The following is a 7,590-nucleotide window of genomic DNA, read 5'->3' as shown; positions in this document are numbered from 1 at the left end:
CCCTAAGACTATATAAAGTCATATTAAAATTCTAAGGAAATGTTTAACATTTATAGACAGCATCTATAGGTTAAATGATAAAAACTGTCCTGAACAAGCAGTGCACATAATGTGCTTAATAAATGTATAGAAGACTATGCCCCACAGATCAGTGGCAGTAGACAAATAGTCTCTGTATGGCTAAGACTAAGGTATTTGTTACATATTATTAGAATCAGAAATTATCAAAAAAACTGTTGCTTAAGTATCAGTTAACCTCATTAAATGTACCCTTGTAACCAACTCTAGTTACCCAGATTTTTGGTCTAAATAGTTAATTCTGATAAACAATTATTTTTCATGAGTGGCTAGTTTTAACGTAGAACAACTCAGAACAGTTCATTCACGAGAGCTTCCTAGGTGTAAGCCAATGACTGTTTGCAGTATCTCCCATATACAGAGAGGAAAGAATCTTCTATCTACTTAATATTTTTGGAATCTCAAATCCTGTCAAGTTACCTAATTGAGTTTATATAAGCACTTCATGTTTAGTAGCATAAACATTTATTTAGAAAACTTCATTATAAGTAACTGTAATGTTTTTTGGCTATATTTGATGTCTTTTAAAAACGGGGGATACAGGCTGACACATAAACTATCAACTAGTACAATACCTGGCACAGAGTAGGCATTGGAATACGTTTGGCAATTGAAAAATTGTGAAAATGAGAACTTGAGCACTGGGTCTCTTCAAAGCAATCCAAATATTCCTAAACTACATGTAATACACATTCAAGCAATCCACCATTCAACACATTCTTTCTTATACTTTGTATTGCATCGCTCGAAGCATAAAACTTTGTATTGTATTTCTTTAAGCATAAAAATTAGTTTAATAGCTTACTGTAAAAGTAACAATGAAGCATGTAATAATGACTATATATAAAAGATTACATATTTATAAATAGAGTCTTGTTCTAGTAATTTTCTTATAATGATTGGATGCTAAAGGCAAAGTCACTGAAAAACTTATTATCCTCTCCTTAGCATTCAGCATTAAGTACAAAAGTTCCACTACCTTTCATATAGTTGGGAAAAAATTATAAAAAGTTTTGGTATAAAGAAGAGGCCAAAGTGATTTTTCAATTTAGTAATGGAATGAAGGCTTTTTACTTGACCCAAACAAGGAATGGCTTATTCACAATATGGGAATTAAATATGACAAAATATAAGATCAGAAACTAGTTGCTAATATTTTAAAGAATATTTACCTTAACTACTAAAACAATCAAGTATCATAGAAAATTGTATAAAAGGCTTTCAGATGTTCTCACACCAAAAAGTTTAAAAACTGTTAGAAACAATTCATATAAAAATAACCAAAGACTATTAACAGTAGATGCATAATAAGCAAATTTCTGGTTTCCCTTGGTATTGAAAGCAATAGAAACAAGCTTGAAATATATGGCATTTGGGTTGAAATATTTAAGAAATACACACACATAATCATAAAAGTCTATTATTCCTTTCTAACAAACATTAGTAAGAATTGTGCACTGGCTATAACAACGAATGGGGAAAAAAATAATCAATACCAACCATGTGACATAGTAACAGTACAGTAAACAACCTACAGATTTCTCTGATATGCCCTGATTATACAGATTAATCTAAAAAAAAAAAAAATCACACTAATGGAACATCCTTAAAACCAGAAAACATTTTTCAATATGAACATTTATGCTTCAGTTTAAACGGTGAATATCCTAAATGATTATTTACACTACCTTTTCCCTAAGGCCCTGTCTATGCATAAAGTAAGTGAAATGAGGAGTTGAAATACTGTTTTTAATTGTAGCCAGACCAAGCCTGCTTCCTCCTTCCCACCCCTCCCCACCTAAAAAGTGTGTGAGTGCTCATCAGCTTAATTATTATGTAGGGGAAATTAATTAAAACTACAAATAACCAGAAAGTAGTTTAAATTAGATTTTTTGTTTGTATTGGTATAATGTCTTTTTAAATTTTATAAAGCTAGGTAGGTTAAGAAATAAAATATCTAATTTATCAACACATTTGAAATAAAAGCTATACGGCAAGTTTGAGGTTTATATTAGATATTCACATTTTTGATAATAGGTCCTTTAATTACTTTCAGTAATCTAAATTTAACACAAGACAAAGAAGTGCCTCCTTTAATGTTCTTTAAAAATTCAAACGAAAGTGAAACTTTAATTGCTGGGTGTGTTAGTAAGTATAACAAAGAAAATTACATTAGGATTATGTTTTACTTTTTCTTTGGTATTAAGAGATATATTATCAACACCAAATCAAACCTATTATTTTTCTTTAAAAATATCAATAACTTAAGGATACTTCTTGGGGAGAATGAGAATATGATGATAAATTATACCTGCTCTATGTATCAAGAAAAATGTGGTTACAATTAAGCAATTTACCTCTTATATGATTTACATTGGTAGAAAACCCATTTATATATGATAATAGATTTAGAGACATTAGACTTTTCCAAGTTCTTCTTCTGCAAAAGAATATATAAATATGGGGACATGACTATGGGTACATGACTATGGAGACATAATCTTCAAAATGTTATTATATGATTTCTGGTTCCTTTTAGGTGACATTAATAAATATTAATGTTCTGTGACTTTTAGTAACAGTAATAAAGTTAAAAAGGAAACAATTTATAGAAGAATATACTGAAACAGTTAATTCTGCATGGTGAGATCAGAATGGGTTTTTCATTCTACTTGTTTTTTTGTCTTACATATTTCTACATTGCCTATATATTAACAGATACCTTTCAAGAGCAAAAGAAGTTACAGTAATGCAGTGGTGTGAGCTTACTTATCATACAACCATCACAATAATAAATAACTGTCAAATAGCCAAACCTACCACATGACGACCCACAGAGATCATTCAGATATCTGAAAAAATTAGGGATCAGACATGAAAAAAAATCCTGTGATAAAGCCAAGGCTTTAAAGAAGACATTTTCTTAGTACTGTCAACTATGTTTTATCCACCTCAGAAGTGTTCTTAAGACTATGGAATGTACACAGATTGTAGAATATTTGTGCAGTTCTGATTTTTATGTAATACTTCCCATTAGGCTTAATCTAATTGCAGTGTGGGTCTATTTTAATATAAATCAGTAATCTAAAAAAAATCATTCTTTTTAGTTTAGCAACCAATTTAGTCCCATCCTAGAAAAGGATACATAAAACACATATCCCAGAATATATGCCATTGACCTATACAACAGGATTTATCAATTACCTTTCCCATTTAATGCTTTAAAATAAAGTGATAATTTGAAAATTGCATAAAGCTAGAAAAAAGCCATTGCAGCATCCTACAGCTAAATCAAATTTACAAAACAGTGAATACAAGGTTTTTTTATATATACCATGCTACTATACTTGAAGAAAGTCTGTACAGCCATTTTAAAAGTAATTACACTGAAGGTTATGAAGCATGCTTACTAACAAAATGGAAAAATATCAACTTTGGTACACCTTAACAAAATTTTTTTTAGCTTAAATGGCCAAAATATTCCTTTATGTTCATATCAACAGTTTTATTGGACCAAGAAGCTGACAAGTATGTTCAACAGTGACGATGGACAGATTTTTGAAATAAAAGTATTCATAGCAGCTTTTAAAGAAGCATCTCTTTTTCAAAACATCTTAATGTTCAATGTAATGAGAACTTTCTTCCTTTTCTAGTCTTAGAGTGTTTCTTATGGCAAAGTCCATTTTTTCTTGAAATTCTTTATATGTCTTGGTAATTGGAAGAGCTAAACAGTTATTACACTTGTTTCCAACAGGAAAATCTATATGAAGGCACTCAATTGAAGGAGTGGGTTTAAATCCTGCAGGTGGAATGGAATTGCAACCAGTTGCAAAAACAAGAATGTCTTCCATTGTTGTTGCAGATTTACCATCTGAAAAGTTTAGCAAGAAGAGAAAAAAAAGAAAAATTCAGTATATATTAAATACCATCATAGAGTCTTCCCCAACTCAACTGGGAATGTTGCAAGACAGACTACCACATTTATTTTGGGCAAACTAAATCACTAAATTGAATGTAGTAATAGGAAAACAGCACATTCCATAAATGTTTATTTGAATCTCAAAGTAGGACTCACAAAATCACTTAGTTGAACTACCCATTTTATATTTGAATGCCTTCTCAAATATAGAATTATCATTGAGTCCAAGAGTTTCAGTGGGTAATGAAACTCCATCTTTTTGGAATATGATGCTAAAAACAATTTTAAACTACTTCTAGAGCATCACTATTTGATAAACCAGTTCAGCAATTTTCAAGCTTTTTCATCTCATGCAATACATAAACTAATTAATTATTAAAAGTTTACAATACACCAAAAATATATATATTTTTGCCAACCTGACAAAAAATAGGTATAGTTTTGATTCATTCACACTGGACAGCTATTGTTGTGTTGGTTGTTATAATTTTTTAATTTGACAATCTAGAGGAAAAGAGGTCCATGCCTCTGACTAAATAGTCAGGTATTGCATGTGTTAAGAACTCTTGCACATACGAGTGTGCTTGAGGCACAGCAGTTGAAAAGTGCTGAATTCAACAAATGCAGAGACAAACTAAATGGTGTAAAACAATAAAAAAAAAACTAGCTAAAACAAGATTCTACTAAAAGTTAATTTTTCCCACTCTATTAAAGATTTTCACATGACTAATGCTCAATGATAAATATCACTCACTATCACAGCTCTATCCAATGAATAGAGAATAATTCAATTTAAGTATGAAAAAGATGAAATAGACAATTAGCTTTTAGGCTATTCTATGCAGTAGCAATCATTCATATATTTAAAATTCCTAGGAAAAATGCCTTTTACCTCAAATTATACACAGGAAAACTTTACTCTGTAACCTTTCCTTGGCACTTTCAACTTAGCCAATAAACTTTTAAAATATTTTATCAATATGGAGTTAGCTGATGAAAGTTCTTATTATCAAAAAGAAAAACTCAAAGAAACAAACTAAAACAGATAAAAATTAAACATCCACATACCCTCAACAGCCTGTAAGTAACTGTTCCAAAACCCCAAAGCCTGTGCATCCGATAATGTGTGTACCGTGAAAAGATCACTAAGGACTTTTGCTGAAAGACTCTCAGGTTTATGACAAAAGATGCTATAAAATGCTTCTGGATAAGTCTGAATTTTCTCCAAAACACCAAGAGTTTTCAGACCCTGCTTAAAACTTAAGAGAAGAAAAGTAATGAGCAAACATTCATGCATGTGTTTGGTATTAACAATAAGGAATTAACATTTCTAGCTAATTTACTACCACATATACAGAGAAGTGAGGAAAAAAGATAAATTATGGATATACTATGTGCTATGATACTTTCAAATCAATAACAAGCAAATATTTTAATATAAAATGAAACTTTTATATGTCTACATTATCTGGCTGTATAGTTTTAAAATTAAGCTAACAATTTTTAAAAGGAAAAAAGTAGACATCCTTTTCCTTGTGAAGTATTTTACACATCAAAGCTATTTAGTACAAAAATGCAGCTGCCTAAAGATTGCAGATTACAAACTGTAGCTACATAAAAATTTAAAACTTATGTATGGCTAAAAAGAAACTAACAAAGGAAACAAAGTAGGAAAATATTTATAATATGCATGACAAAATTAATTTCTAAATACACACAAAAATACAAATCGTTTTTCTAAAAGAACAATCCATTAGGAAATGAGCAAAATGCACAATTAACACAATACAAGTTAACAAATGACTTTTAAAAAAGGTACATTCTCACTGGTAAGAAAAGCATGAAAATGGTATCAGACTGACTAGGCCCTATCTGTGGTTCCAGACTCCCTATCACAGGTATCTTGCCACACCAATTCATCTCCCTTTCTACTGGCTCTTCCTCAAGAGTACATAAATGTGCTTGTCTTTCACATCTTTGAATAAGGAAAAAAATTCACTCAATTCCATCTGTTTTCCTTCATTATAGCCTACTTGAAAGACATCTCTATATTCACTGTCTCCATTTCTTAATTTCCATCCACTTTTCCTCCACTTTTGTCTACATTTCAGGAAAAAATTGCCCTATGTTTATGAATGATCTTCCTCTTTGGTACCAGTCTCATGGTTTTCTTCTTTTTCTCTGACCATACCTTTTCAGTATTTTACAAAAAGCTTTTTTCTTTGCTTTAAATGTTGTTGTTTGTCCCTCATGGATCTGTAACAAGGCCAATTTCTCTCATGGCTGCATTTAGCAGGTATAGGCTCATCACTATAAAATCTAATCTCTCCAACCTAAAAATACATCCAACAGAGTACTAAGTACCACATATTCCAAACAATTATTACATCCAAAAAAGAGCTATTCCTTACTACCAAAATCTGACCCATAAGAAACAGCAGATGCCTCTGTTTCATCTATCAAATTAGTACAGCTAAATCTGAAAGTCAACCTTAACTTCTCTCTCTTCCATTCCTAATTACCGAGTCCTATGAATTCCCTTTTCTGAAATTCCTTTTATCTGCCCATTTCTCACTACTACCCTAGTACAAAGTGCTTGAAGAGGAACTGTTATACCAGGTAAATAAATCTCCAAGTTCATCTTTCGTCCTATAGCCACAGGTATGTGCCAGAAATAAACCCAATACTGTCATTTATCCTGAGGTAGGGGGGAGTGCCCCCCCAAAGATATTTCCACATCCTAGTCCCTGGAACCTGTGAATATGACATTATTTGGAAAAATGGTTTAAGCAGATATAATTGAGGATCTTGAGACTGTCCTGTCTGGATTGTATGTTCTGGCCCTAAATCCAATGACAAGTATCTTTTATAAGAGACACACAGACACAAAAGTCCATGTGATACAGATTCAAAGAACTGGAGTTATACAACCACAAGCCCGCAGAAGCTGGGAGTGGCAAAGAACAGCCTCTTCCTAAATTCCAAGAAAGAGTGTAGCCCTGCCAGCACCTGGATTTGGACTTCAAGCCTCCACAACTCTAGGAGAATAAATTTCAGTTGTTTTAAGCCATCAGTTTGTGATAGTTTTTTACAGCAGCCACAGGAAACTGATATACACACACTTGTCCATGAAACAAAGCCCAAACTCCTTACCATGGCTTCCAGTGCCCTCCAGAGTCCCACACTTATGTTTCTTTCTTGTTTTTAACATTCACCTTCCATTTACCTTTGAAGCAAATTTTAGTCAAACTTAAGTTCACCCTTAAAAATTTTTTAAATTAGGATATATTTCAAGCTTAGATAAAAATCCAAGGAATAATAGAAAACCAAAAACTGTCACTAGAATTTAAAAGATAATTAACATTTTATGTTTGCTCAGATTATTTTCATGAAAAACACTCTATTCACTCAACTAAATCCTGTCTCCTTATCACTTCCCCTTCTCTCCCTCTACAAAGGAATCTACTTGAAATTGTTATTTGACTACTATCCTAAATTTTTTACTATAGTCTGCATTTCATTTCACTATATATGTATCTCCAAATAATAGCATTGCTCTGTTTTTTTTTTAATGACTTAATGTCTTCATTAAA

The 7,590-nt window shown here is 31.5% G+C and overlaps 1 protein-coding gene across 1 annotated transcript in view; it reads right to left on the bottom strand.

Annotated features, from left to right (window-relative positions):
- Nucleotides 1–854: 854 nt before the first annotated feature.
- The window catches only part of G2E3 (G2/M-phase specific E3 ubiquitin protein ligase), a 70,062-nt gene continuing 63,326 nt past the window's right edge, over nt 855–7,590 (bottom strand). Inside the window, exons 14-15 of the mRNA XM_045841289.1 lie at nt 5,066–5,256; nt 855–3,949 (exon numbers count right to left, since the gene is read on the bottom strand). Of these exons, the coding sequence (XP_045697245.1) occupies nt 3,693–3,949; nt 5,066–5,256 (448 nt within the window). The 3' untranslated portion in view covers nt 855–3,692. The remainder of the gene's footprint in view (nt 3,950–5,065; nt 5,257–7,590) is intronic.

The sequence above is a fragment of the Phyllostomus hastatus genome, unplaced genomic scaffold (genome assembly GCF_019186645.2).
Source record: "Phyllostomus hastatus isolate PE091 unplaced genomic scaffold, TTU_PhHast_1.1 phas_contig_348, whole genome shotgun sequence".
Lineage (NCBI taxonomy): Eukaryota > Metazoa > Chordata > Mammalia > Chiroptera > Phyllostomidae > Phyllostomus > Phyllostomus hastatus.
Note: the sequence above shows the minus strand (reverse complement) of the source record. Positions and strands in the feature narration are given on the sequence as shown.